Source organism: Salvelinus alpinus, chromosome 2 (genome assembly GCF_045679555.1).
Source record: "Salvelinus alpinus chromosome 2, SLU_Salpinus.1, whole genome shotgun sequence".
In the NCBI taxonomy this organism is placed as follows: Eukaryota; Metazoa; Chordata; class Actinopteri; order Salmoniformes; family Salmonidae; genus Salvelinus; species Salvelinus alpinus.
The window spans coordinates 124,866,314-124,893,590 of record NC_092087.1 but is presented as its reverse complement, the minus strand read 5'-3'; the positions used below and the strand labels follow the sequence as shown (position 1 = coordinate 124,893,590).

The following is a 27,277-nucleotide window of genomic DNA, read 5'->3' as shown; positions in this document are numbered from 1 at the left end:
TTCAGAGGTTTGGAAGAAGTCAGGCTAGTAGTATCTTGTTTGGGTAAAAGGAAACACAGTAGTATTCTTTATAGGTAGTGTTGTTACACCAAATATGACCTCTTCTGTGGAGTGTACATTTGTAATAAGGTATAACATGTTCTTAATACATATTTGAGGAGAATATCAAAAGGATATTGTGCCACACAGAAGTCCGTATCGTCTAAAGTTATTGGTAAATGACTAAAAGGTTCTTCCTTAATAAAAGAAAGACAATTAGGAGGTGAGAGGAGACAAGTGAGGGAAATAAAAAGAAAGAATGACAGGAAAAGACAACAGAGGTGATAAATGAGGTTTATTTCTAACACAAAGCAAAGGGGGAAACACAACACGGTGCAGACAAACGTAACTTCTCTGGCATAGCGACTGCAGTGCAGACGGCACTGGCCGTGTGTCTTTCCGTCTGCACTCTCTGACATCTATTCACCATCCACAGAGAAATAGACACAGACATTCAGACCTGGGCTCAAATACCATTTGAATTCACTTCAAAAACTTTAGCTGTGCTTGATTGAGCTTGCCTGTTGCAATGGAAAATTCCGCCCACCTGGCACCGCCTGGCACAAACCCTGCCCACCAGGCACTTTAGGCAGGCTGATCCCAGGTCTTCAGACATTCCATTATATAGTACAGTATAGTGGAAGGTGCAGCTTTTTTTATGATTAACACTTAACATCTACTCTGTTCATTTATTTTTTCAAACATTTCTTGCATGTTAAAGCTCAGTGACCAAGCTATATGACACCTAAAATGGACACCTTCATGTAACAGCTTCTGGTTTCACTCAACTCATGCTATAAATCAGTAGCAGGCAATGCCTCAAGCCTTCTCAGGCATCAATATCCCTGGTTACTTTCTAGGGGGGGTTGGTGACTTGAGAGATCTGGCAGGGCTGGGCGACTTAACATGCCTAGGGGGGGTTGGGGATTTGGCGGTTGGGGTGGGGGACCTTAGGGACGGGGTGGGGGACTTAAGGGATGGGGTGGGGGTCTGGGGGATGGGGGTTTGGGCAGGGGTAGGGGTTTGGGCAGGGGTCTTGGAGGCCAGGGGTGCAGGTGTTGCTCCTCTCCCTCCCATTTTGGGCTCGGGGGGGCTCTCGCCTTGCTTGTAGACGCTCACGGTGATCTCCACGAACTCCCCGCCATATTTGTTCCGTACGTTGATGCTGTACTTGCCGGAGTCCTCGGACGTGACGGCGGTGATGGTGAGGCTGGCGAACTTATTGGCCTCAAGCGTTATCTTGGCGTGCTCAGTGGAGACTACTTCATTTTCATTCTTGAACCAGGTGACCTCTGGACTGGGGTCACCCCAGACTGTGCAGGTCAGGCTCAGGGTCTGAAGTTGGACAGAGGGAGGTGGAGAGGAGAGGTCAGACGTCAGAGAGATAGAGGTCAGAGAGAAAGATCTCTTGAATATGCACGCAATTCTCTACAAGAGACCATGTATTTTCAATACAATCACAATCTTATACAAGCATATATCATCATGATATAAAGTTTGTTCAGAGTGCATAGTATATCCCACCTTCTGCTCCATAATGGTGACCACATCCGGCAGACCACCAACCACTCTACCACGGTCTGAGGATTAGAACAGTCAATTAGTACTTGTTATCACGTAATCACTAGGATAATATGTATTGTGTAAATATAGTCTACTCACTCTTCTCAGCGAAGGCTGCAGCCCTGAAAGATAAAATAATGACATTGTTATAAATCAAGGACTTGGTGTATTACCAAAACATTTGGCAGTGTGTATACGATGAGGACAAATTTGTGCCTTATAAAACCTGTGGAACTTTTAATTATTTCACTCTTATCTTACGTGTTGCATTTTGCAAAAAAAACTAACTTTGGACGAAAAACCATAAAAAGAAAAGCACAGCAATAAGTATCTTACTTGAGTCTCAGGTACTCCTCATAGGCATCGGTATATGCTACAAAAAGACAAATTGACATGATAAGACATCATCTACAAAAGACAAGCTAAGTGCAATTTAAAACAATCCTAGTGGTCAAAACGTCTGGTTGCAATGACATGATTTCAACATTGTAACATCTTTTTACCCGCTGGGATTTTTTCTCTCGCAATGCTAACCTTGTCCGGAGAGGTCGAATGTGCGAGTGTGGGACTTGGAGGCATCCATAATCTGGATGGAGTAGTGTCCCTTCTCCTTCTCTGATGGCTCCCTGATCTGCATCCAGGCCATCTCAGCTGTGCCGGCGATCCTCATCTTCTCAGACGACGAGATCTTGCTATCCCTAAACGGACATGGTCAGGTTTATTTGTCTAAATGAAACTCCTGCGTTACTGTCTTTCCACAGTTATATTTAAAGGATGGATACTTTAAGTTGAGGTTAGACCAACAGACAAATCTACCCTACAGTCTAAACTTAAATTTAAAAAAATAGTATCTAGAAACATCCATTGATTGGCGTAGGTTAAAGTATGCCTTCAAATCTCATCTCCAAAATGGCTGCATACTGTGTAACCGGCCTTGCAGAGTGTGATGTAGAGGATGAGATGTGCGTACTTGTGCAACCAGGCAGTCCTGATCTCCTCTGTGTAGTACTTCATGTAGCACTGGAGCCTGATGCCTTCTGGGGTACACTGAAGAACCAGCTCAGAGGCAGAAGACCCTGAGAGGAAAAGGAGAGGCTTCACAACCACACCAACACTAAGTACCTTCACAACCACACCAACACTAAGTACCTTCACAACCACACCAACACTAAGTACCTTCACAACCACACCAACACTAAGTACCTTCACAACCACACCAACACTAAGTACCTTCACAACCACACCAACACTAAGTACCTTCACAACCACACCAACACTAAGTACCTTCACAAGCACACCAACACTAAGTACCTTCACAACCACACCAACACTAAGTAGTTTCACAACCACACCAACACTAAGTACCTTCACAACCACACCAACACTAAGTAGCCTCACAACCACACCAACACTAAGTACCTTCACAACCACACCAACACTAAGTACCTTCACAACCACACTAACACTAAGTAGCTTCACAACCACAGCAACACTAAGTACCTTCACAACCACACCAACACTAAGTAGTTTCACAACCACACCAACACTAAGTACCTTCACAATCCAACCAACACGAAGTACCACAACAATGCAAGGGAGAACATCAATATTTTTCCCAGCAGGTGTTTTGATACAAAGTACTTACCAGCAATGTGGGCAATGGCGTTGATAATATCGTCAAATACTGCAAATCAAAAACAGAATATTCGTTGAAAGAAGAATTAAATTTCAATATGTCCTGATAAAGGAAATTATATTGTATCAATAATCAGATTATAGATCATGGAGATCCTGGAGCAGGAGTGTACCTTGGCCAGAAATGTCAAAGACAGAAGAGTCTTTCCCTCTGTCATCACTGAGTTTAGCTTTGTAATGGCCCTGGTCTTTTCTGGAGAACTAAAGAAAAAAGGTAGTATTTACTGAGATTATATTATCAACTCAGAAAAATCTTGCAATATTTTAGATAGTATCGTGATCTTGGGGAAAAAAACGATACTGTGGGAAATTGAAAAACAGGGTCAATATTCATATAAGAAAATGTCTGCAAAAAACAGAGTTCCCTTGAGCAGTTGTATTCCTTGTGCAGTCATTGCTTTCAACGTTCACAGCAGTAGTTACCAAGGAGATGGGGAGAGCAACAGATCCAGACATCACGTTAGGAGGGGTCTCCAGAACAATCTCTTCCTCATCCTTGAACCAGTGGAACACAGTCTCTTTCTTCACATTGGCAACCTGAGACACGAACACATACAGAATACAATCTGTCCTGACACTTTTAAATCACTGAAGAGCTTAGGAAAAAGCATGAGCTGAAGCACACCCAAACATGTTTGTAGAGGTGCTGACTAACAGAGAGTAAACTATATCACAACGAAGTCCCAAAAAACTATATATGCTCCCAAACAATTTAATGGGTAAACAGCAAAGCCCCAATGATTACAAATGTGTACACAGTTTCAACCTGAAGTAAATTGAAATCTGTAACCACAACAACAGGTCCTAGAAAACGTGTTTGTTACCTTGCAGACGAGCAGAACAGTACAGTCGTCATCCACATGGTAGGCAATGTACTCAGCAAAGTGGGGACCTAAACACGATAAGAGATATTTCATTTTCAAAACTATTATCACAATATACAGTCCATTTTTACATTTATGTAATTTAGCATACATTTTTCATACTGGTCCCGCGTGGGAATCAAACCAACAACCGTGGCGTTGCAAGCACCATTCTCTACCAACTGAACCACAAGGGACCCGTACAAACTTTATCTACAGCGCAGTCTGAAATGTTGAAAATCAAACTAACAGACCAGCTGATTACTAATGTATGATATCAAGACAACAAAGTCTTGAAAAATTACACAAACTTTCATACTATAGATCAAATATGTGCCATCAATCATCTGTGTACTAGGATATAATACCTTGTTTCCTGATGTGCTCTGACCTCTGGAACTCAGCCTCCTTCAAGACAGCCTTGAACACTGAGAATAGACCACAACAACGTCAGTACTTAACCTAATACCCAGCCTCTTACACTCTAGCACCATAGCCTTATAGTAAAGAAGAAAATGCTTACTATTATCATATGTGTATATCAGACTTTGGTTCAAACACTATTTGAAATCTATCAAATCATTTTAGTGTTTGCTTTAGTTTACCTGGATTGCCAGATGGGCAGAGTTTGTGGTTTTTATTGACTATTCTATTGGTTCTATTGCGCCGGGAAACTGAATCAAGCCCAGATAAAGTATTTGAAATCATTTCAAATAGTATTTGAACCCAGGTCTGACGTACTGTATATTAAATCCCCTCTCACCATCTCTCACCAGGACCAGAGAGCTCTGGTTCTTGGCTCTGCCGTCGTGGATCTGGACGGTGTAGGTGCCCTCGCTGGCCTTGGAGAAGTGATCCACAGTCATCTGGATCACCCCGGTGTTCACGTCATGGCTGATCTTGTGGCTCTGTGGCACATACAAAACACATACCATCATTACATCAGGCATGTTTCCTAATAACTATTACCTTTATGTTTCACTGTTTATATGTTCAATGTGATTATGTCTCATGTTATTTGTTATGTATATTCACACTGCATAATTGCCCCTTGTGGGATGAATACAATATTATTGAATTAAATTAATCAGTGAAATTCAGAGTACAGAAAAAGGCATATCATGTTTACATGCATTTTTAAATATTTTTTCTGTTGCTTTGTTAACTGTGCCATCTAGCACACCTTCCTTTTCCTTGATTAAAAAGCAATGTTTGAGGTTGTCGGTTTGGCACGTACATCACTGCTGGTGACCTCCTTGTCATTGACAATGAACCTATAGGTGACGGCGGGTGACATCTTGAGGCACTGCAGCCAGAAACGCACGTGGCCCTTCTCTAGAACCTCATAGTTCAGTTGGTGCTTCAGTGGGACAACTGGACGAAGAAACAAACAAAGAAATGATCAATTCTCAAGGGATATTTGTTGTGGTACTGTGAAAAGATTCCTATGTGACACTTCACCCCGGACAAAGATGCATATTGAAGGATAATACTCACTTGGATGTCTGATGTTGTAGCTGAGTTCGAGCATGGTGTTCAGGGCTGCAAGATTAAATTCAAGAATGAAGAATATCGGTATAAACTTTGACAAGAAACATATCTATATTTTTAAACCTGAGTCTAGGGGCATATCCAAACCTACCATCCTCTGTCACGGTGTGGCTGGCAGAAACTCCATCAGTGTCAGTCACAACCACAGAGAAGGCACCCAAATCACTCACGTCTGGGTTGACGAAAGTCAGCTTAGAGCTGGAAAATAAATAAATGTTGAGACAAATTATGTTGACAAAAATATTTATTATGGTTGTGAGGTCAATAAAGACAACAACAAAAAAACACTTACTGTTTGCCCTTAGTTTCTATGGCGACTCTTGTACAGTCACTGATTTCTTTGTAGTTCTTAGACCAAGCAAAGTTGGAGGTCTCAGAAATCTCACAGGCCTCGAATGACAGGAAAATATCCCCAGTGTCCTCATCCACTCCACACTGGATCTCCTGGGTGCCTTAACACATGAAAACAAACAAAATAATAACCTTTATTGCTGAGTGGTAGAGAGGAAATGTACATATTATGCTTCAGCAAAACTGTTCAAACCAAAAGCTAATGGAAATACTGCTCAAAACCAATGGAGGTGTGTGTGACATACAGTGGGGAGAACAAGTATTTGATACACTGCCGATTTTGCAGGTTTTCCTACTTACAAAGCATGTAGAGGTCTGTAATTTTTATCATAGGTACACTTCAACTATGAGAGACGGAATCTAAAACAAAAATCCAGAAAATCACATTGTATGATTTTTAAGTAATTAATTTGCATTTTATTGCATGACATAAGTATTTGATACATCAGAAAAGCAGAACTTAATATTTGGTACAGAAACCTTTGTTTGCAATTACAGAGATCATACGTTTCCTGTAGTTCTTGACTAGGTTTGCACACACTGCAGCAGGGATTTTGGCCCACTCCTCCCTACAGATCTTCTCCAGATCCTTCAGGTTTCGGGGCTGTCGCTGGGCAATACGGAGTTTCAGCTCCCTCCAAAGATTTTCTATTGGGTTCAGGTCTGGAGACTGGCTAGGCCACTCCAGGACCTTGAGATGCTTCTTACGGAGCCACTCCTTAGTTGCCATGGCTGTGTGCTTTGTGTCGTTGTCATGCTGGAAGACCCAGCCACGACCCATCTTCAATGCTCTTACTGAGGGAAGGAGGTTGTTGGCCAAGATCTCGCGATACATGGCCCCATCCATCCTCCCCTCAATACGGTGCAGTCGTCCTGTCCCCTTTGCAGAAAAGCATCCCCAAAGAATGATGTTTCCACCTCCATGCTTCACGGTTGGGATGGTGTTCTTGGGGTTGTACTCATACTTCTTCTTCCTCCAAACACGGCGAGTGGAGTTAGACCAAAAAGCTCTATTTTTGTCTCATCAGACCACATGACCTTCTCCCATTCCTCCTCTGGATCATCCAGATGGTCATTGGCAAACTTCAGACAGGCCTGGACATGCACTGGCTTAAGCAGGGGGACCTTGCGTGCGCTGCAGGATTTTAATCCATGACGGCGTAGTGTGTTACTAATGGTTTTCTTTGAGACTGTGGTCCCAGCTCTCTTCAGGTCATTGACCAGGTCCTGCCGTGTAGTTCTGGGCTGATCCCTCACCTTCCTCATGATCATTGATGCCCCACGAGGTGAAATCTTGCATGGAGCCCCAGACCGAGGGTGATTGACCGTCATCTTGAACTTCTTCCATTTTCTAATAATTGCGCCAACAGTTGTTTCCTTCTCACCAAGCTGCTTGCCTATTGTCCTGTAGCCCATCCCAGCCTTGTGCAGGTCTACAATTTTATCCCTGATGTCCTTACACAGCTCTCTGGTCTTGGCCATTGTGGAGAGGTTGGAATCTGTTTGATTGAGTGTGTGGACAGGTGTCTTTTATACAGGTAACGAGTTCAAACAGGTGCAGTTAATACAGGTAATGAGTGGAGAACAGGAGGGCTTCTTAAAGAAAAACTAACAGGTCTGTGAGAGCCGGAATTCTTACTGGTTGGTAGGTGATCAAATACTTATGTCATGCAATAAAATGCAAATTAATTATTTAAAAATCATACAATGTGATTTTCTGGATTTTTGTTTTAGATTCCGTCTCTCACAGTTGAAGTGTACCTATGATAAAAATGACAGACCTCTACATGCTTTGTAAGTAGGAAAACCTGCAAAATCGGCAGTGTATCAAATACTTGTTCTCCCCACTGTATGTTCCTTTACCAAAACTGTTCAAACACAAATCGAACAGGCTATATCAGACTGAAGTTGTCATACAGTAAATGTCATACAGTTGTCATATAGCTGTCATATAAGTATTATTACCTGGCAGAGCCTTGGCAACCACTGGCTCAGATGTCTGGGAGGCCTTTCCTGTTCCCTCAGCGTTGACAGCCTTCACTTTGAACGTATACTCTGCTCCTGCCTCCAGACCAGTCACCTATACAGTCGCCAACAAATCATTACATCCATTAAACATTACATTGTGAATTTGTAGACTGAATCCTAACTTGAGTTACATGAACACAACATGAAGTTTAATGAACCTTTCTATATCAATACATGATTCAAGCTACATTCTTGAGTTTTACGCACACATATTACAAGTTAAGATTCAATATACAAACTCTGCAGAGATGATGTGAATCATCATGTCTGCAGGTCTACATGCTGTAGCTGCTTGTTTACCTGCAGGTAACAGTGGCCAATAGCCTCTTCATTCAGGGGGTGGTAGTGATGGCCCTTCTTGGCCATCTCCACCATGTATCCAGTGACGGCACTGGCGCCGGTGTAGACAGGGGCCTTCCACAGGATGACCAGGGAGTCACCTCTGACCTCTCTGAAGGCCAAGTCATAGGCTGGACCTAAAGGTCAAAGGTCAAACAGTAACCTTGCACAATCTCACTGCCCATAGCTGGAACATTATTCAAATTAAAATAACTTCATTTCAAATTAAATAAGTAACAGGGACATTATGCAGTACCACAATACTAATGATAAAAAATACTCATAATACGATGGTTACTTTACCAGGTACTGTGGTAGTCCAGGCCTCACACTTCAGAGGTGTGCTGGGAGCAGAGGGCATGCCCACACCTGCCAGGTTCCCAGCCTTGACCTTAAACTCGTAAAAGGTTCCCTCCGTCAGACCGTCGACCTGAAGAGAAGGGGACAATATTGAGACAGGGACCCAAATGTATCCAATATTTTCAACAGTGTTGCTACAAGTAGCTACATATTTGCTATTGATTTTGAATGGCAAAGTTTAATTATAGATCTAATCTATTATTTAGATGCAGAGGGAAGAGTACATAGCATTCACACTATCAGCACTGCAGTTATTAAACCATTATGTATGAAGAAGCAAACCTATTTATCCTAATCAGATGCCACTTCTGACACCACGTGACGTACCGTGTAGGTCCTGGTCTTGGTAGCGGCAGAGTTGACCTCCTTCCAGGCCAGGGTGTCTGCATCACGCTTATCGACGTAGTAGGCGTTGATCTTGGAGCCACCGCAGTGCTTGGGGCTCTTCCAGGCAATGATCATGGAGGCTCCGTCACAGCTCAGCATGGTGATGCCATGAGGTGCACTGGGAGTCGCTGTGGCACAGAGTCACACAGGTAAGTTCAGAATACCTTTCCATCATGTAAAATTGACCAGTTTTTCATTTCAAACTGATGTGAAAATTCATAGACATTTTTTTTTTTATATGGGGTTTGTCATACAGTTGCATGAGGGTTTTTTGTTATACAGTGATATATGTAGTGGTTAAACTGTATGTACAGTATGGCGGGTGATTTGAAAGGAAACACACGATAATACTGTGATACTCTGACAAGCGTTCAGAGCACAGACACAGCAAAAGTTGGGGGAAGGGACAGTGAATAAGTCTGGTGGTGAACTTGTTCAGGAGCAAAACTGTGCATTAAAACACCCCTAGATAACAGAACAACTCAATACATACCATACTCCACTCCCCTCTCTAGATGAAACCATAAAATCTTTCATATTGGACAAAGGAAAATAGTCAAAGTTAAGTATTGATAGTAAGGCCATAGTGCTTGCTCTTTGGGGGTCTAGTTAAGGTTACCGTAAAGCACTGTATGTGACAACTGTTGGTGTAAAAAGAGTTTTATAAATACAATTGTATTAATTGATGGCAATACTGCATTTCTCATATGGCAACATTCTATTGATACTCACTGAGGGCGGGCTCCACAGCAATAGGAGTCGACTCCTGGGACTCATCACTGAGGCCATAGATGTTGACAGCCTGGACACGGAACACATAGGTCTCCCCCGGGGTCAGTCCATGGACCACAAACCTAAAACAGGGAAATGAAACATGATCATCTATACGTCTTGAATTTAAGGTATAATTGCTGACTCTAAGACCTGGACAATATACACGACCGATCAAAAGTTTGGGGTCACTTAGAAATGTCCTTGTTTTTGAAAGAAAATATTAAAAATTGGCCTTCTTTAGACTACTTGAGTATCTGGAGCATCAGCATTTGTGGGTTCGATTACAGGCTCGAAATGGCCAGAAACAAAGGACTTTTTCTGAAACTTGTCAGTCTATCCTTGTTCTGAGAAATGAAGGCTATTCCATGAGAGAAATTGCCAAGAAACTGAAGATCTTGTACAACTCTGTGTACTACTCCCTTCACAGAACAGCGCAAACTGGCTCTAATCAGAATAGAAAGAGGAGTGGGAGGCCCCGGTGCACAACTGAGCAAAAGGACAACTACATTAGTGTCTAGTTTGAGAAACCGACGCCTCACAAGTCCTCAACTGGCAGCTTCATTAAATAGTACCCGCAAAACACCAGCCTCAAAGTCAACAGTGAAGAGGCGACTCCGGGATGCTGGCCTCCTAGCCATCTGGTTCTTGGTCACCTCCCTGACCAAGGCCCTTCTCCCCCGATTGCTAATTTTGGCCAGGCGACCAGCTTTAGGAAGAGTCTTGGTGGTTCCAAACTTCTTCCACTTAAGAATGATGGAGGGCACTGTATTCTGGGGACCTTCAATGCTGCAGAAATGTTTCGGTACCCTTCCCCCGATCTGTGCCTCGGCACAATCCTGTCTTGTAGCTCTACGGACAATTCCTTCCTTTAACCTCATGGCTTGGTTTTTGCGGTGACATGCACTGTCAACTGTGGGACCTTTTATAGACAGTTGTGTGCCTTTCCAAATCATGTCTAATCAATTGAATTTACCACAGGTGGACTCCAATCAAGTTGTAGAAACATCTCAAGGATGATCAATGTACACAGGATGGACCTGAGCTCAATTGTCGGGGGGCTAGGGTCAGTCTGTTATATCTGGAGTATTTCTCCTGTCTTATCCGGTGTCCTGTGTGAATTTAAGTATGCTCTTTCTAATTATGTCTTTCTTTCTCTCTCTCGGAGGACCTGAGCCCTAGGACCATGCCTCAGGACTACCTGGCATGATGACTCCTTGCTGTCCCCAGTCCACCTGTCCGTGCTGCTGCTCCAGTTTCAACTGTTCTGCCTGCGGCTATGGAACCCTGACCTGTTCACCGGACGTGCTACCTGTCCCAGACCTGCTGTTTTCAACTCTCTAGAGACAGCAGGAGCGGTAGAGATACTCTCAATGATCAGCTATGAAAACCCAACTCACATTTACTCCTGAGGTGCTGACCTGTGGCACCCTCGACAACTACTGTGATTATTATTATTTGACCATGCTGGTCATTTATGAACATTTGAACATCTTGGCCATGTTCTGTTATAATCTCCACCCGGCACAGCCAGAAGAGGACTGGCCACCCCTCATAGCTTGGTTCCTCTCTAGGTTTCTTCCTAGGATTTGGCCTTTCTAGGGAGTTTTTCCTAGCCATCGTGCTTCTACACCTGCATTGCTTGCTGTTTGGGGTTTTAGGCTGGGTTTCTGTACAGCACTTTGAGATATCAGCTGATGTAAGAAGGGCTATATAAATACATTTGATTTGATTTGAATTTCCAGTCTGATAGCAAAGGGTCTGAATACTTATGAAAATACATTTTTAATACATTTGCTAAAATTTCTAAAAACCTGTTTTTGCTTTGTCATTATGGGGTATTGTGTGTAGATTGCTGAGGATTTGTTTTTATTTAACAGATTTTAGAATAAGGCTGTAATGTAACAAAATGTGGGAAAAGTTGAGGGGTCTGAATACTTTCTGAAGGCACTGTAGGTGTCAGGATTTTGCCAAATCAGTGTCTCGTTTTGCAAAGATTTTATTTCTGGATTATTCTCAAGCCAGAGGCCTGTCACACTACATTCACTGTCCCATCTCCTTTAATAACATATCTAATATTAAATCACTGCCGTAACTTGAATAGATAACTAGTAGACAAACGTATATGTTTAAATGGCTACCTGGTGTGCTTGTAGGGCTTATGGTTGCATGGGGCCCAGGTCTTTGATCCCACCAAAGAGGCGTCTATGTAGTATCCCATGAGGTGGTTGGGGTGTTTGGGGGGGTCCCACTGCACAAACACGGAGGACTTGGTGTTCCTGGTGGCAACCACCTGACCAGGAGCGGAGGGAACACCTACACAGGCAAAACACATGCATGTTGGGGACTGGAGATATTGAGTTGATGTATCATTACTACACAGTAACAGAGTAAAGGGGTTAGGAATTAGAAAAACACATATATCTTCATTATAAATCTTCAAATAAATGATCGTCATCATTTATAAACACCTTAATTTAAGACGTGAAAAATAAAGCATTTCTCATTATGCATAACATACCTGATGTGATGTGATATCTTGGTGCAATGTTATGAGGAGATACAGAAATATAAAGAACAATGGACACAATAACCATTCTGTAAACCTGTGGACTATATTCCACAAAACATACCTTCAGCAAGGGATGACAGAGGCATTATTTTCAGTTGTGATACATGATGTCATGCGTCTTTCATGACGGGAGTTCGTGTCAGACAAGAGTGTACCATTATCAATCATGGATATTGTGGGGACGAAACGTATTTTGTGATTGTGACGTTAGGGTGAGGATACTGTAGGATTTGATGTGACTTAATCATGCCCATCATCATTGGTAGTTAGTTTCTCCAAAATACGAACAGGGGTGAAAGACCGATTTGTGATTGTGACATTACAGGAGTGTGATAGTCACATTACATAAATCTCAGTATGTTTAAAATAAGGGATAAACGTTGTGCTTTATATTGTACATACCAACAGGCCGCTCACTACCTGAAACATATGTTAAACAGAGTCTCATTTATCAAAGTAGAATTGGAAGGATTCCTTGACTGTCACTGTTTGTAAATGCATGTATCATACATTCTGTGTGTGTATGTGCTCGTCTCTGTGTGTGTGTGTGTGTGTGTGTGTGTGTGTGTGTGTGTGTGTGTGTGTGTGTGTGTGTGTGTGTGTGTGTGTGTGTGTGTGTGTGTGTGTGTGTGTGTGTGTGTGTGTGTGTGTGTGTGTGTGTGTGTGTGTGTGTGTGTGTGTGTGTGTGTGTGTGTGTGCTAAACCCCACTCTTACCATGCTCATCCACCGTTTCGATGGGATCTGTAGGCTTAGAGGCCTCGCTGGCCCCGTACAAGTTCTCAGAATACACACGGAACTGGTACTTTTTCCCGGCTTCCAAATCGAAAACGGGGTAGCGAGGGGACTGCAGTTTCACTGCTGTGTTGATCCTCTGCCAAGCCCCAGTGCCTGACACGGACTAGTGGATATTTGGGACGGGAGGGCAAATGAAAGGTAAAGCCTTCTACAACGTCATTGAATCACTAATCTCATTTGAATAATGCCTTTAGCAACATACCTGCCAGCTGTTATTTCTGCCATTTTGCAAAAATATTACTGCACTTTAGACAGATTGAAAGTTGTGAAATGATAAATGGACTGTCTAATCTACTACCGTTCCTGTACTGAGAGATCTACATACTGTAGATGGGAAGGGGAAAGGAGCAGCCACACACCTTCTCGATGATGTACCACAGTGGTGCCCGTCCACGAGGGCTGGGGGGTTTCCAGCTCAGCACGATATATGATTTGAATATCTCTGAGGCATGCACATCTGTAGGCTCCCCCGGCAATGTAACGTAACCTATATTGGGATTGAATGGCATTGAACAATACTTCATAACACGTATTATTTGATCAATACTAATTACATCAACTTTAAAGAACATTTAGGGTTCATTTAGTATTTATTATTATGGAATTACATTTGGGGTTAGTTTAGATCGTTTTAGTTACAATGTTTGCGTCAAGAGTTAGATGATGGGTTAAAAGTTATATAACGCAAAGGATGACGTTTGGATATGAAAAATTAAGGATATAAGTTATAAGGAAAATAAATGTAATCTACCCATGTTAAATCTAAGTTTAAAGAGCTGGCTGGTTAGTTGCCTATTTATTACGGTGTTCGTCTTACCGTTCGTTCCAGTGTGGTCAATGAAGTTTCTTAGAAAAGTTTTTATTCATTCTTATTATGAAGTTTTGATATTAATATGACTAGTATCATTAGAGTTGTTACTATGGCAATACCAAAGTCCAATCTAAAAGCAGAAGGTGAGCAGGAAGCGTGAGGGTTTATTGATTAATAATGATGGAGACAAATCCTTCCACTTCTCCTTTAAGGTACTGAGAACACAACTATTTATGTGTACATACATTCATGTGTATATTATTGTATATTGTAAGGGCTTTTGCCGATACAATATATTCAACAGGTATTTGCTTTGATGGATATTGGTCAGTTATGGAAATGTGGTGGATATGTTGATTTTAATGCTGTGTGGAAGGTTCATTTGTTATCTAGTGTTTTTGTTTAATAGACGAGAGGAATAGAACACAATATTTTGGTCCGTTACCATTGTTGGCATACTCTACCTTCCAGGTCATCATCTTTAATCACTACTTCATGTTTCCCATCCAGTTTAATCACTGTTTCAACAGAGGAAAAAAACAGAAAAGTCATGTATGACACAAAGGTGCATCTGCTGGCTGATATTTCACCCAAAAATCTAAATATAAAAGATGTCCTTTGAGTATGCACTCAAGTAGACATCATGAGTGTGTGTGTGTGGTTATGTACCTTGCAGTCTCTCTCGCTCAGCTGGGTCCAGGGCAGTCACCTTGTCAGACTCGCGGGATGGTCTGCTGATCCCGGCACTGTTGACAGCCCTGACCCGGAAGTGGTAGGCGTGACCCACGCTCAGGCCGTGCACGGGGTACTTACAGATCCGCACTGGGGCGTCGTTACACTGGGACCAGGTAGCACTACCAGACTCACGTCTGTACAGGAGGAGAAGGAATTACATCACAAACCATAGAATGTATTGACGTGTGGAAGTGCTGGTCTGAATGGACGTCAACAATGATAGTGCAGATGTTTGTAGTTCCATCAGTCATTTATCTAGAAATCTAATTCGCATGCCTTCGTCACAAGTCTTTGTTTGGCTCTGTGAGATCCGGTAGCTTCACAAAACCAATTGCTCTACCAGATTAGATCTGAAACATCATGTGACCGTGAAGTTTCTCACAATCACTCCACTGTCTTACACTCTCAATGGCCATCCTTTAGGTCTTCTGCATCTTCTAACAACTACAATCAAATCTGCTTTTATTGACTATTGTTGGAGATTCTGGATGGGAGAGTCTAACCTAAGGTCCTAAATGACTAAAACTGACTTGTCCACAAAGTATCCGGTGATGGCAGCCTCGTTGGTGGTGTTGGGGGGTTTCCAGGCAACCAGGACGTAGTCCGAGTTGATGTCAAACGCCTTGACGCTGATTGGTGCTCCAGGTGCTCCGGCCACAGAGCGAGCAGCATCTGGGGAATAAGGAAGAGAACAAGGAAGCAAGGTGGGACTGTAGAGAATAAGGAGACAAAGTGGCAACACTGTATAAGTCACTTGGGTTAACACATGCAAATATGTATGGGATTACAAACTGAATGCCTAGAGCATATCTTTGTGTTGAGTCAGGCCTGACGTTTAAAGGGCCCGTTGGAACTGTGTCATTTATCACTAAATGTTTCTTAACAACAAACCTCAAACCTGGTATTGTTTCTAATGTATAGAATTATAGTAAACATTCTTTCCTTTCTAATGTATAACATTAAATAATATTTCTCAAATATAAATATGTTGTTTCTACACTCTTAGAAAAAAGGGTTCCAAAAGGGTTCTTCCACATTAGAGAACCGTTTTTGGTTCCAGGTAGAACCCTTTTGGGTTTCATGTAGAACCCTCTGTACAAAGGGCTCTACATGGAACCCATCTACATGGAACCCAAAAGGGTTCTACCTGGAACCAAAATGGTTCTACCTGCAACCAAAAAAGACTCTTCAAAGGTTCTCCTATGGGGACAGCCAAAGAAATTATAATATTATCATTTAATTATAAGACCTTATGACTTTACCTTTCACAAAGAGGTAGGCGCTGTGCTCGGTGGTGCCGTCCTTCGTCCACATGCGGAGGGTGTACAGACCCTCATCATCCTTGGCCAGGTGGGGCAAAGTCAAAGTGGCAGCGCCCCCACCAACCTTAATCTCAGCCAACTTCCCAGCCTTCAGCAGTTTATCTGATCAACAACAGAGACGGAATAACAACACTTTATCGAGTAGTTGGTTGTTGTTGAGAGTTGACCGTAAGAACATGACCGTAGAATGTTTTCAAAAACTGTTCCTTCATTCTATGTCATACTGTAATATGCTGGGCTGCGCTGTACGGACATGTGCTGTGAATTAAGATGCGCTGTGTTTTCTGCACAATGTACTGTATGGCTCTCCTGTGTGGTGCTGTATTGTGATGATGTACCATTGAGTAATGTTCACTCGCTCACCGTCTCTGTACCACTGGGCTAGTGGTGGTACGTTGGGCAGATCAGGGACCACCACCATGGTACACACCAGACTAATGGAACCTCCCTCTGTTCCGAACGACACTCCAAACCTATCCAGCATGGTGATCTCCAGCTTACTGTGGTGGATCACAGTCAGGTGGGGCACTGAGGAGAAGACAAGGACAACACATGCTAATATAGTAGTACATCTCAAGTATACCAATAATGCCCTATAGTACTTGCTATGATCTGTGTTAAACAAACACTTAAACAACATATACCGATATCAGTATATAATACATACAGATATTATGCAGCTGTGGATGAAGAAATGTCAGTATGACATGTAAACAAACCAGTTTAGCACAATCCAATATTATCATGGTTGATGTGTTAGTAAAAGTTTGTTGTATTGTGACATTGTAAGGTCCTTCCAGTGTGTGTTGAATATAAGTCACCACTTGTTTTCATTCGTTGACTGTCTCAGGGCCAGAACAACACAAAGTCACGCTCACAATAGTTTCCAGTGCTTATCAGGCCACTTAGATAGAGACTGTTATTTGTGGACTCTGATCTCAAGCAAAGCCTGCCATGTCTGGGCCCCACTCCAGCAGCACTGGGCTGGTTCTCCACCCACCCTCCTCCTCAATCCACTCTTTCCTCTCACCTTGACCAGAAAGCTGGCAGGACCCATAGGCTCCTCCTGCTGGTCCTATGAGGAATACAAATCATTTTTAGAAAGGGAAGAAGGAACATTCTTTTCAAAAATGAAAACCTTCATTCAGATTCATATGCTATGGGTGTTTGTTGCGTTGGAGAGTGACATTTGAGGGAACTTTTAATAGCAGTTCAAATCCTTCAGTGCAAATACTTCAAAGACAGAGGGAGAGAGAGAGAGAGAGAGAGAGAGAGAGAGAGAGAGAGAGAGAGAGAGAGAGAGAGAGAGAGAGAGAGAGAGAGAGAGAGAGAGAGAGAGAGAGAGAGAGAGAGAGAGAGAGAGAGAGAGAGAGAGAGAGAGAGAGAGAGAGAGAGAGAGAGAGAGAGAGAGAGAGAGAGAGAGAGAGAGAGAGAGAGAGAGAGAGAGAGAGAGAGAGAGAGAGAGAAAAACTCACTCTTGACAGTGACAGAGGCCTTGCTGGTAGTTGATCCATGGGAGTTCGTTGCCACGGCGCTGTACTCTGCAGTATCACTCACCACGCACCTAAAGTGAAGGAAATTAGATATTAGTATATTACGATTTCATTGGCTCAAATAAATGGTACTGTCACGCCCTGGCCTTAGTATTATTTGTTTTCTTTATTATTTTAGTTAGGTCAGGGTGTGACATGGGGTATGTGTGTGTTTTGGGTGATTATATGGTATATATATTGGTTGTAGTGTATGGGTTTGTGTTGAGTGTATGTGTCTAGGTATGTCTATGGTTGAGTGTAGGTGTTTAGGAAAGTTTGTGGTTGCCTGATTTGGTTCTCAATCAGAGACAGCTGGTTATTGTTGTCTCTGATTGGGAGCCATATTTAAGGTAGCCATAGGCTTTAGGTGTTTGTGGGTAATTGTCTATGTTGAACGTAAGTAGCTTGTGTGTGCACTTTCGTTTGTAGCTTCATGGTCGTTTGTTGTTTTGTATAGTTTGTATAAGTGTTTCGTTTCGTGTTCATCTTCGTGGTTCTAATAAAAGAAGATGTATTCATATCCCGCTGCGCCTTGGTCCGTCTCTCCTCCACACGATCGTGACAGAATTACCCACCAAACAAGGATCAAGCAGCGTGATCAGTGGCAACAGGAGCAAGGAACAAAGGATTCATGGACATGGGAGGAGATTTTGGATGGAAAGGGACCTTGGGCACAACCGGGAGAATATCGCCTCCCTCGTGAAGAGCTGGAGGCAGCGAAAGCCGAGAGGAGGCGATATGAGGAGGCAGCACGGAGGCAAGGCTGGAAGCCCGCAAGTACAACCCCAAAATTTCTTGGGGGGGCTTAGAGGTAGTGGGCCGAGGGCAGGTAGGAGACCTGCGCCCACTTCCCAGGCTAACCGTGGAAAGCGGGAGTACGGGCGGACACCGTGTTACGCAGTAGAGCGCACGGTGTCTCCTGTACGTGTTCATAGCCCGGTGCGGGTTATTCCACCTCCCCGCACTGGTAGGGCTAGATTGGGCATTGAGCCAGGTGCCATGAAGCCGGCTCAACGCGTCTGGTCTCCAGTGCGTCTCCTCGGGCCGGTTTACATGGCACCAGCCTTACGCATGGTGCCCCCGGTTCGCCTACATAGCCCGGTGCGGGTTATTCCACCTCCCCGCACTGGGCGGGCGACGGGGACCATTCAACCAGGTAAGGTTGGGCAGGCTCGGTGCTCAAGGGAGTCAGTACGCCTGCACGGTCCGGTATTTCCGGCGCCACCTCCCTGCCCCAGTCCAGTTCCACCAGTGCCTACACCACGCACCAGGCTTCCAGTGTGTCTCCAGAGCCCTGTTCCTCCTCCACGCACTCGTCCAATGGTGCGTGTCTCCCGCCCATTACCACCGGTGCCTACGCCACGCACCAAGTGTCCTGTGCGTCTCCAGAGTCCTGTGCATCCTGTTGCTGCTCCCCGCACTAGCCTTGAAGTGCGTGTCCCCAGCCCGGTACCACCAGTGCCGGCACCACGCACTAGGCCTAATGTGCGTATCCAGGGTCCAGTATGCCCTGTTCCTTCTCCCCGCACTAGCTTTGAGATGCGTGTCTCCAGCCCGGTACCACCAGTTCCGGCACCACGTACCAGGCCTACAGTGCGCCTCATCCGGCCAGAGCCATCCGTCTCCCCAGTGCCATCTGAGCCATCCGTCTCCCCAGCGCCATCTGAGCCATCCGTCTCCCCAGCGCCATCTGAGCCATCCGTCTCCCCAGCGCCATCTGAGCCATCCGTCTCCCCAGCGCCATCTGAGCCATCCGTCTGCCCAGTGCCGTCTGAGCCATCCGTCTGTCCAGTGCCGTCTGAGCCATCCGTCTGTCCCGAGCCATTAGAGCCGCCCGTCTGTCCCGAGCCGTCAGAGCCGTTCGTCAGTCAGGAGCTGCTAGAGCCATTCGTCAGACAGGATCTGCCAGAGCCGCCAACCAGACAGGATCTGCCAGAGCCGCCAACCAGACAGGATCTGCCAGAGCCGCCAACCAGACAGGATCTGCCAGAGCCGCCAACCAGACAGGATCTGCCAGAACCGCCAACCAGACAGGATCTGCCAGAACCGCCAACCAGACAGGATCTGCCAGAACCGCCACCCAGACAGGATCTGCCAGAGCCGCCAGCCAGCCATGAGCGTCCAGAGCCGCCAGCCAGCCATGAGCGTCCAGAGCCGTCAGCCTGCCATGAGCGTCCAGAGCCGTCAGCCTGCCATGAGCGTCCAGAGCAGTCAGCCTGCCATGAGCGTCCAGAGCCGTCAGCCTGCCATGAGCGTCCAGAGCCGTCAGCCAGCCATGAGCGTCCAGAGTCGCCCGCCAGCCATGAGCGTCCAGAGTCGCCCGCCAGCCATGGGCAGCCAGAGTCGCCCGCCAGCCATGGGCAGCCAGAGTCGCCCGCCAGCCATGGGCAGCCAGAGTCGCCCGCCAGCCATGGGCAGCCAGAGTCGCCCGCCAGCCATGGGCAGCCAGAGTCGCCCGCCAGCCATGGGCAGCCAGAGTCGCCCGCCAGCCATGGGCAGCCAGAGTTGCCAGTCAGCCGGGATCGGCTGAATCCGCCAGTCAGCCAGGATCTACCAGAGACACCGAAGCGGATATTGACAATGCTGGAGTGGGGGCCACGTCCCGCACCCGAGCCGCCGCCATATTAGGGCCCACCCCGGACCCTCCCTTTATATGTCAGGTTTTGCGGCCGGAGTCCGCACCTTTTGGGGGGGGTACTGTCACGCCCTGGCCTTAGTATTATTTGTTTTCTTTATTATTTTAGTTAGGTCAGGGTGTGACATGGGGTATGTGTGTGTTTTGGGTGATTATATGGTATAGGGGGTGTTGGTTGTAGTGTATGGGTTTGTGTTGAGTGTATGTGTCTAGGTATGTCTATGGTTGAGTGTAGGTGTTTAGGAAAGTCTGTGGTTGCCTGATTTGGTTCTCAATCAGAGACAGCTGGTTATTGTTGTCTCTGATTGGGAGCCATATGCTTTAGGTGTTTGTGGGTAATTGTCTATGTTGAACGTAAGTAGCTTGTGTGTGCACTTTCGTTTGTAGCTTCACGGTCGTTTGTTGTTTTGTATAGTTTGTATAAGTGTTTCGTTTCGTGTTCATCTTCGTGGTTCTAATAAAAGAAGATGTATTCATATCCCGCTGCGCCTTGGTCCGTCTCTCCTCCACACGATCGTGACAGGTACATGTGTATTGTGCTGTTCATTATCACTGTTTATACAACAGGTGGGTCTAATCCTGAATTCTGATTGGTTAAAAACTGTTCATGTCATAGGGGGTTATTGGCATTGTGTTAAATGACTTCAGGACTGTGTAACATCCAAGAAATGTATTTAGTTCATAACATCCTCCCCTTCACCTTCATGCCTTTTAAAGGACGACTTTTAATCCCAGTCAAATGTTTGACGACATGAGTGAGGAGACATTGCATTTTGGAAAGTGATCTCATGGCTTGAGAGCGAGCGCCGTCGAACAGAAGGCAACGTTCTGAAGCAGCAGAAGGCGTTAAGAAGGCGGCACATCGTGAGGACAGACATTCCCAAGGAGAAACCGAGGGTGAGAATAGAAGAGGAGAAATGTGACCTTCCCCTCTGGAAGTACTATTTTAAAGACGATCCGTTTTCCATTTTCCCAGCTGGGGTGATATGGATCTCAGGCCATTTTATTCCCACTGTTACTCTCTTTCTCTTCAAATATTATCAAAGACAACTAACTGATTAAGTGAGGAAAAGAAAAGGGTATGAAAGAGAGCGTGTTGGGGCGGAGGAGGGGAGGGGGGGGGCTACCTTAAACTGCGGTCTCCTTTTTGACCTAGTAACGTAATGACGACGTAGGAGAGATTCAGTGCAGAGAGCGAGAGAGAAAGAGGGGGGAGGAGGAATGAAAGGATCGAATGACACGGAGGTCAGCACTTCGGTATGAACAGCTGAGGAGTCTTGAAGACCAGGGCCGGGCGGGCCAGCGACATGCAGGCTGTGTTAATAGGCGGAGCTGGCTTTAGACTAAATAGGAAATGCAACAACCCCCTCCCCCCTTCAGTTTCACTGGGGTGCCATTCACTTCCACTGGCAACAGGGAACAACCAAAGGGGGACAATGGGTACCGCCTGACAACAAGTGGAAAAACAACACCTGTTCATAGAGTAGAACAAGGCAAGTGACAATTTAATTTGACGTCAGTAAGTTCAAGAAATGAAACACAATTTAATGTATGTAATAATGATTTCAAATACTACAGTATGTGAATTGAATTTCGGTTCATGTCCTTAATCAAGTTGAAATTAACCCGAACTTGACCTTGGTCAAATTGAACCAATTAACATGAAAAGAGACAGTGAATTAGAGTGAGGCACAGTACCTGCTAATAATCAGACTGTGTACTCCATACTTGTTCTCAATCTTGTACTTTCCTGCGGCACTCAGTGGGTCAACAGGTTTTCCTCCCTTATACCTGAAAAAACAAGGCATCAAATTAGTAAGTGGGTTCTTTTACACCTCAATATTGATGGAATTTTTAGTACTGAAGTGTTTTTAATACATCTGTTATGTGACATATAAGTAATATTGCATAATTTTGACATAATTAATATGTTAGCATATTTGCTAGGTCACTATTTTGGTCACTATTTTGAACATTTCTAATGAGGCCGTGTTGACAGGAAACCTTTTTTTCCCTCCCCAATTTCGTGGTATCCAATTGGTAGTTACAGCCCTGTCTCATCGCTGCAACTCCCGTACGGACTCGGGAGAGGCGAAGGTCGAGAGCCGTGCGTCCTCCGCAACACAACCCAACCGCACTTCTTCTTGACACAATGCCCATTTAACCCGGGAGCCAGCCACACCGATGTGTCGGAGAAAACACAGTACACCTGGCGACTGTATCACCGTGCACTGTGCCCGGCCTGCCACAGGAGTCGCTAGTGAGCGATGGGACGAGAACATCACTGCCGGCCAAACCCTCCCCTAACCTGGACGACGCTAGGACAATTGTGCGCCGCCCCATGGGTCTCCTGGTCGTGGCCAGCTGCGACAGAGCCTGGACTCAAACCCAGAATCTCTAGTGGCACAGCTAGCACTGCGATGCAGTGCCTTAGACCACTGTGCCACTCGGGAGGCCGTTAACAGGAAACAAACAAAATATAGTCTAAATATCTGTGAAGTCCCTCCAATAAACAGTGAAATGTGCAGAGACATTTATAGCATTAGCCAAGACCAAGGTGCTGGCTGTTAAAGTAGAGATGGTGTAATTGGTGCTAATGTGATCATTAACATGGCGCTAATGAGACCCATAAAGTGAGGAAACCTCACTAAAAAGCTCCAATAGACACCATAATGAAGGCCAGCCAAGTACTGTCCCAGAGGACAAATCTGGTTGAAATGATGTCATTATAACCAGTTTACAACCACAACTGCAGGTAAATGCTAATTAAAAGTGCATTTTAAACCATCGTAGGCAAATGTCTCTGAACTATATAAATTATATAAAGCAGATGCTAAGTTGTTGGTGAAACATGTCACATCTCAAGGACTACATGGCTAATCATAGTGGTTACCAGATGCATACACAATATGGAAACTGATACATAATGAAGCACAACAGTAGTTCAATAAGAGGCGAGCGCTCCTAACCATTTGACAATAGGCCTGGGGTGACCGTCTACAGTGCAAAACAGCTTGACAGGAGTCTTCTCCCACATGGTGTGGGGCCTCAGAGCCACCAGGAAGTCAGGGGCCTTGACCGTCTCCGTACTCGACGTCACCCTCTTGTGCATCATCTCCTGCACCTGAGGAGAGGCAGTATAGGTTGCATTAGCAAATGAGGGGGAACCTTTCCTCCAGCAGTGATAAGGTTAGTACAGTTAGAAATAGGATAATAGAAACTATAGGCAAAAAGCTATCAAATATGACATATCTGTTTAACTGTGGTATTTGCAAATCACAGGGTTTCATCAATGATATATGATCCTGTGTCAGCAGCACTGTATATAACATGACCCTTCCACAATCCCGTGTATTACCTCTCTCTTAATCGCAATATTCTCCACTTGGGTCTTTGTGGCCACTCTCATCCTGTGGAGCTCCTTCTGAATGGAAGCAAGTCCTTTCCCAACATGACTAGACACTCGCTGGTACTCCTCTATCTCACCGGCGTCTCTACACATATTCCACAGCAGGAAAGATAGGAATTTATATACCGGTACAATATACAGTGTTTAATAAAAAACGACGAACACTTCAACGTATTGTCCAGTATTAGGTCAGATAGGTTCGTTATTAACATCTAACCAACTCATCCTGTATAACAGGGTTCCACAACTGGGGGCTTGCTTTTTGTCATCGTTTTTTTATTCATTGTTGGATTTAAAAATCGTCCCGCAGCTGAATCTGGTTGATGATCCCTGCTGTATAATGAAATACAACACATGTACCAGGACACAATTTGGCATATTTGCTGTGTTTTTCAGTCACCATAGTAGCTCCTGCTAGTTTTTGCCTGCAGTCAGCTCTGACTGTGGTTCATATTCCCTTACACCTAAAACAGCATGACATATCGGCCCTGTCCAGAAACAACCCCTAGCCCCTTCCCCTAGGCACTTCATGTAAACCTGAAAGAATTGAATAGGTATGGTAGTAGTTCCATCTTAGTTGGGTGGAGATTTTGCCAAATTGCTTACGCCTATCGAATCCTTTCAGATCTACACAAGTGTCTAGGGGTAAGAGCTAGAGGTTGTTTCTGTACTGGGCCAATGTAGCTAGGAGACACTGTCCTATTGGACCCACCTCTGCCTGAACGCCGGCACTGTATAGGCTGGTTCAGCCATAGCCTCTGTGGCGTGGGTGTGCTGCACCTGGTTCACTGACTTGGAGCTTGATTTCCTGCAGTCATTAGAGTCATTAGAGTCATTAGAGTCATTAGAGTCATTAGAACAGGAAGATTAACAAACACTTAGTGCCAGCACTGTTGTGGTGGTACTGCGGTTTTAAAATGTAAAAACAATTGCAGAATATACTTCATATCAAAAACCAAAAAGGGACATAAAAGCTAATAAAGCAATTAATTTTGTGGTTTTCACTTAGATGGTGAGATCATTGGTATTGGACAAAAGTTCACTTTTCTACCTCATTTTCAATCTCCAGCACAATACCATTGTCAACATATGTGAAAATTGAGCATTTCTACGTATTGTAGAAAAAAAATTGAGAGTTAAAAACGTCTACCCGGTGACATCATCAAAAGTGAAACATTTTAAAAACATGGATTTTCAAACCCTATGAGATTTGTGGTGACGTGAGGAGCAAGAAAATACTATCCCCTGGGCTAGAAACTCGTTGCAGGTTTAGAAAATCACCGTGGCCTACCCTGTGATGTCACAGAGAACCATTGTTTTTTGTACCTTTCTTCTTGTCTCTTTAACCACAGATCATAGAAACGTGCTGTTTTCACATATATGGACACTGGTTTGGTGCTGGATATGATGAATAGGAGGTTGAAAAGTTACAGAATTGCCCTTTAATTTCTTATCAAATATAACTAGTAAAGAGTCCAGTAACTGGATAGTTTTTTCTTGATGGGTTGGGTTCTAGAACAGAGTTCAGCATATGTTTCAGGCACAGTGAAGCAGTGGCATGCACACTAGACATGGGTTGCATAACAACATCAACGTCACGACCTGCTATGACCCGGTCAATAGGTCCCAACACTTTGGCTTCTGCTTGCAGCGTGACAAATTCTGAGGTTGAGGCTTCATTGGGTACGGTTCCATTTTAACGCCACCACTTCAGCTCACCACAGACTCCTATAACCTTGGAATTTCAGTTTGAAGCACAGCCGACGGCGTAACCACCAAAAGGGTTGTGGTGGTCTGAGGAGCGCTAAAGCAACATCTAGTGGCCTGCTATGACCCTACGACCCTAAAACAAGGCAAAAATCCATTGTCGCAAGCCGCGTAGCATCAGCATGGGGTGGTGGACATTTGAAGTTGGAGACCATCTCTTGTCCACTCCACTTCCCTCTACACCAGCACTATGTACATCCACACTACTGTGCTCCAGCTGCTGTATTGCCAAAAAACTGCTTTCTAGAGTGCTGCAGGTGAGCAATAACACTAATCGCCTACCTTGAAGAGTGCTCCTTGACAACATGCTTAGTAGTGTGAGAGCTGTGATGGCTGAGGTGGCTCACATGCTTCTTCTGATTAAAATGCATGACCTTGGTAGCCATGGCTGGAACACTTCAAAAGAAACCTGGTCACAATACCAGGTAGGAGAGGGAGGAGGGAAATGGAATTGTTTACCTTTACTTCACATGCAACTGAACATTGGAGATGGTTTGCTGTGTTAACGACGTTTTTCAACATTAACATCAATGTTTTTAGCATGACCAGACACAATAATGACTTCCCATTGAGCGCTTTCACGCTGCTATTGTCAACTATAGTTGTCAACTGTCTACGGTTGATGAGAATCTGCAAAGCCTTAGTACATGAATATTCCCTATTATTATCAACTTTTCACATAATTAATGACAACATAGCCTAACTGAAGCGCCCGTACTTATAGGCACACAGGCTATCTCTGTCTTTGAAGGCCTCACAAAATGGCTGTCGAAGGACTGATACGCAATGGTTATTATTTCTCCATTAAACCCCAAATACTTTGCCAGAGAATATATCTTTCACATTATCTCCCTTGCATACTAATTCTATGATATTTATGCCACAAATATACATGTTCAGGCATAAGTATATGGTTTAAGAGGGGCCATGAATGTTGCCTCCACATACCACCATATCAACAGGGGTCAGCCCCTCAAATGTTTCCCCTTACAGCGAGCACAGCTCATCTATGAATAGCTGAAAGAAGTTTGAAGGCTAATGCACTGGAGAAACATGGTCAAAAGCCACAGAAGAAAATTAGTAGCCTGCACGTTTGGCTGAATCTAGACCAATTCGCATTAGAAAATAAATTGGCCTAACATAAGACAGGTCATCTACATCCTGATCAATCAATACATTCATTATTCAACTGCCTCTAAATAAATTCAATACTAAACTGTTTATGTACCCTCCCTATACAGTACATTATCCAGCTTTCCAGGACGTGTCTTAGGTATACAATCATTAGTTAGGTTGCCAAAATGATGCACCCAAGAAAATAGGTTCAGCGACCTCTTCATTCAAAGGCATGCCATTAGCGCACAGTGAAAGTATAACTGCCTTCAGATAAATTCCAACACAACCCTTTATCCCTCACTGGAGACAAATTATCTATCCCCAAAACAACTCGACGTGTAAATCTGTCACTCTTTCACTTAGCCTACATGTATGACAACATATATGACCATTATCAACGTTAATGTACTGGAAATATAAGGTTCCCCTGAAATAAAAATGTTGGATTTATAACGACCCGCTCAATGTAATTATGATAAAATAACAGATAGAAACGCGACTCACCCCTTGAGATTAAAACAGCGCAAAGCGGTAGCAGACGAGCCTGATGCCGCTAGGGAGGCACTTGCTGATGGTAACAAAAATATTACCCTCTCACTCAAGGAATGGCTTTCCCCGACCACCCCATGTATGGA

The 27,277-nt window shown here is 44.3% G+C and overlaps 1 protein-coding gene and 1 long non-coding RNA gene across 3 annotated transcripts; one reads left to right on the top strand and one right to left on the bottom strand.

Moving 5' to 3' along the window:
* Positions 1-317: 317 nt before the first annotated feature.
* LOC139568579 (M-protein, striated muscle-like) lies at positions 318-27,260 on the bottom strand. 2 transcript variants are annotated; one of them, XM_071390501.1, is made up of 38 exons: positions 27,147-27,260; positions 25,809-25,935; positions 24,472-24,567; positions 23,709-23,844; positions 23,320-23,474; positions 22,049-22,141; positions 17,659-17,747; positions 17,214-17,258; positions 16,547-16,711; positions 16,124-16,285; positions 15,392-15,533; positions 14,796-14,995; positions 14,591-14,644; positions 13,675-13,802; positions 13,235-13,418; positions 12,922-12,939; positions 12,089-12,263; positions 9,909-10,030; positions 9,117-9,304; positions 8,733-8,859; positions 8,391-8,566; positions 8,028-8,142; positions 6,004-6,163; positions 5,803-5,909; positions 5,658-5,702; positions 5,398-5,534; positions 4,924-5,068; positions 4,529-4,588; positions 4,122-4,189; positions 3,721-3,834; positions 3,411-3,498; positions 3,248-3,286; positions 2,573-2,678; positions 2,137-2,300; positions 1,939-1,975; positions 1,702-1,724; positions 1,564-1,619; positions 318-1,374 (listed from the first exon to the last, which is right to left on the bottom strand). In XM_071390501.1, exons 2-38 carry the CDS (start codon positions 25,910-25,912, stop codon positions 889-891), a joined length of 4,509 nt encoding a protein of 1,502 aa, XP_071246602.1. In that variant the 5' UTR covers positions 25,913-25,935; positions 27,147-27,260; the 3' UTR covers positions 318-888. The 2 variants fall into 2 exon arrangements, with proteins under 2 accessions (XP_071246602.1, XP_071246601.1); XM_071390500.1 differs by lacking the exons at positions 12,922-12,939; positions 13,235-13,418; positions 13,675-13,802.
* On the top strand, positions 22,112-23,142 carry LOC139568580 (uncharacterized). The gene is made up of 2 exons (XR_011673630.1): positions 22,112-22,165; positions 22,395-23,142. It is a non-coding gene; the product is annotated as an uncharacterized lncRNA (long non-coding RNA).
* Positions 27,261-27,277: the final 17 nt, after the last annotated feature.

Excerpts from the sequence above, each read along its gene's own strand:
- LOC139568579 (XM_071390501.1), bottom strand. The coding sequence starts at position 25,912 with ATGGCTACCAAGGTCATGCATTTTAATCAGAAGAAGCATGTGAGCCAC. Across the intron at positions 13,419-13,674 it reads TGTGGTACATCATCGAGAAG|TCCGTGTCAGGCACTGGGGC; the intron begins GTGTGTGGCTGC and ends AATATCCACTAG. Across the intron at positions 8,860-9,116 it reads CCAAGACCAGGACCTACACG|GTCGACGGTCTGACGGAGGG; the intron begins GTACGTCACGTG and ends CCTTCTCTTCAG.